At 47.3% G+C, this 3,332-nt stretch overlaps 1 protein-coding gene across 1 annotated transcript in view; it reads right to left on the reverse strand.

Annotated features, from left to right (window-relative positions):
• LOC103368822 (heterogeneous nuclear ribonucleoprotein L-like) overlaps window positions 1–3,332 on the reverse strand; it is a 25,856-nt gene that overhangs the window by 8,311 nt on the left and 14,213 nt on the right. Inside the window, exons 7-9 of the mRNA XM_008297314.1 lie at window positions 2,034–2,093; window positions 1,682–1,923; window positions 230–351 (exon numbers count right to left, since the gene is read on the reverse strand). Of these exons, the coding sequence (XP_008295536.1) occupies window positions 230–351; window positions 1,682–1,923; window positions 2,034–2,093 (424 nt within the window). The remainder of the gene's footprint in view (window positions 1–229; window positions 352–1,681; window positions 1,924–2,033; window positions 2,094–3,332) is intronic.

Below are 3,332 nucleotides of genomic sequence, written 5' to 3' on the forward strand. Positions count from 1 at the left end.
TTAAGGAGTAGAGATGATGGATGGATGGATTCAAATCTTGACTTGGCTGGTCCATCAGTTCCAGAACTCCAGATTCCTTTTGCTTGGTCTACAGCAACACCCAGTAATTCTGGATGTTCCACACAGGACCTTCAAACTATCTTGTTCAGGAGCAAAGTGCCAGACTCCACCGAATCCCTTCCCTTAACCTCTAAACATGGTCCTGAAGCTAGAGGGTGTAGGTACTCACCAGACGTTGAGTTTCTTGCCAAACACCTTTATGCTGTTGAGGTGAGTCACAGCTCGGTCCACAGCGTATTCGTCACCCATCTCCACCAAAGCTGTGCCAGGAACGCTCTTCATGAACTTCACCTGCAAATACAACCAACCAGGGGCCTGTTTCTCAAAACTGCCTTGATGCTGTGACGAGCATCAGATCCATCCCAGAGAAGCTCATCAGGTGCTTTCCAAAAGCCAAACACGGTGCTAGCTCCACACTCAGAGGAGGCTGAGATCGTGTTACTGGATCTCAAGCATACAGGGAAACTGAAAACTACAAGACTTGAGTTTGTTTCATTTCTATTGCTGCACTTGGCTTTTGATGTGAAAAGAAGGACGGTGTTGAAGTCAGAGTAAAGAAATAAAACCCGTGGACAACGTGGCCCAGGTTGGCTGTCATAACAGCTCACGTTACCTTCAAAGCTGTCAGGCCGTGTTTTACCCAACAAACCCTAACAAGCCACCACATTTAGAGTTTTGCACAATAACAATGTTACTGCAACGCATCAATCACAAAGGGCAGCTAATGCCTAAATCATTGTTGTTTAATCTGCAGTGAAAAGTTCACAGTTCAGACAGAGATCCTGGATGGAGATGGATGTTGAACCCTGTTGTGCTGCACATCTCATCTCTGAACAGGGACCATTTCCTCATTTACAGTTTTGATCAGGTGGAAGGAAGAATGCCAGTGCTCCCTGGATTTCAACCTCCTGCCTCGTGTCACTAACCCGTAGAATCCAGTGTTTGGTTTGTCCTGATAACAACTGAACTGTTTGTGACTGAATCTGGTGGTGCTTTCTCTGGTGATCTTTTAAAACTCATAAGATATAAATAAGTCAGCTGCTTGACTGTTGCTGCATTTGAGCATGTTTCTGTTCTTGCTTTAAACCACATTCAGACAATCTGCACCTGTCAGCATGAATGTCCTCCATACTGCTGAGGTAAGGGACCAGTGTGTAGCATTTGGGGGAATTTATGAGCAGACATTGAATATAATATTCAGAAGTATGTTTTCGTTAGTGTGTAATCACCAGTAACTCTTCATTTGATTAAATTCTTCGTATCTACACTGAGAACAGGTCCTCGTTCACAAAGCCCGCCATGTTGCACCGCCATGTTTCTACAGACGCCCAGAACAGCCAAACCGAACACTGACTCAAGAGAGGAGCTTTCACATTTTGAACATTGAAGGAAGAGCCAAAGTCGGTGCTAATGAACAGCTGGAAAGGGAGGAAACTTCAGCTAAAATGTGCAACCTCGCCACAAGATGCCACTAAGTCCTACATACAGGTCATTTAAAAGAATGGTCTGTACAGAAGAGTTCTGCGTGTCCTGACCTGGCACACAGGAGAAATCAAAATACCAATGTACTGCTGAAGGCAGCATCTGAATAAATGTTGTCAAAGCCAGAATGGACACACACCTTCTCCACATTGCCATAGAGACAGAAGAGATTGAAGACGCGGCTGCAGTTCATCTTGGCGGGATGGAGGCCGCTCACCATGGCAACGGAGCTGGAGACAGCATGACCCCGGAAGGAGGCAGAGGATGTGGAGCAGGAGGTCTTGTGGAGAAGCAGCGGGTAAGAAATCAAGTCCTGCACCTCCTCACTGCTCCTCCTGTACCTGCTGTTAGCAGGTAGAGGCAGCAGGGGGCAGTGTGGGCCTGCACACAGACACACAAACAATCTGAAAGTCTGAAGGGCTCCCAGTTATCAACAGCTAGAGGAGAGAAGAGACAGACAGACAGCAGGCAGGCAGACACACAGCCAGTACCATAGCCGTTGGATGGATGCTCTCCCAGGATGGCCTGACGCTGCCTCCCCTTCCCCCGCTCTGCAACACACATGTCCACAGAAATATGAGGCAAACACGAGCTGACAGGAAGGTCGTAGCCAGTGGCACTGTTTCCCTCTCACACACAATCCTGCACAGAGTGACTCTTCACTTCATCATCCAGTTTGGCATTGTGACTGTTAACAAGGTCAGACAAAAAGAAGTAGTTCTGAGAGACCAAACCAGCCTCATCCATAATCCCTGTGACCCAACTTTATCCAACGTTACACGAAAACAAGCCTTCACCCCAAAATTTAATGATGTCAAATTTGAGCGTTTGCTTTTTGCTCCCAAAAGGACGTCACGTGACCAAATGGGGCTGTTCAACAAAATGTTCCCACATACAAGAACACACTCTCACAGGTGAAGCATGGCAGTCCGGGTGTTGGGTCTGACCCACATAAGGGCAGGTCTGCACTTCACTGCAGCTTCATCACCTTCATCAACCACCTATGGGTCGCAATTCAGCCTCAGAGGCTCCAGGCAGAGTCCACTGAGCCCCATCCTACTTCACCTTTCAATCAGGTGCTTCATGGNTGGTCTGAAGAGGAACCTCCTGGTTTGGGTTTGGGTTTGAAATCTATCTTCTGTGACTCCAGTCCTGGAACTTCTCAGACGTACTTTGTACAACAATAATAATTTAGAAAGTTTGAGGTAAAATACTGACCTAATTTTGTTGAATTAATTTTAAGCTACTGCATAACATGGAGAAGTGTCTTAAATATTGCTGAGAGAAAAAACAAAACATTTGATCCATCCAAACTTAAATATACTCTCATCAGTAAAGGTGTAGCACAGGTCTCCGTACCGGGCCCCATCTCCTCCAGTTACACCTCTCTGTAAACCTCACTGGGAGTGTGATACCCCAATATTTGTCCATTAGGTTTTAAATATGATGCAGGTGTGAGCTGACCATGTGCAGCTGGTGCTGGCTGAGGGTGGGCGGGCCGTTGTAGAAGTGCAGAACGGCAGCAGGCGGCTGGATGATGTTTCTGCTGTTCTGTGTGCTGCTGAAGCGGTTGTTTCTGGTCAGACTGAAGTCCTGGTAGCTGCTGCTGCCGTCAGCCAACTCAAACACCTGACTGGGAATCACTGCCTGCTGCTTGGACACACTGAGGGATGCATGATGGATGAAGCCATGCAAGCACAACAGAATGGGAGAAAAGCAAACAGGGTGGACAATGAGGGACATGATGTTTGTGTTTGCGCTGCACACGGTGCTCAACGCGGGTCAGTATC

This window comes from Stegastes partitus, unplaced genomic scaffold (assembly GCF_000690725.1).
Source record: "Stegastes partitus isolate 25-593 unplaced genomic scaffold, Stegastes_partitus-1.0.2 Scaffold1208, whole genome shotgun sequence".
In the NCBI taxonomy this organism is placed as follows: Eukaryota; Metazoa; Chordata; class Actinopteri; family Pomacentridae; genus Stegastes; species Stegastes partitus.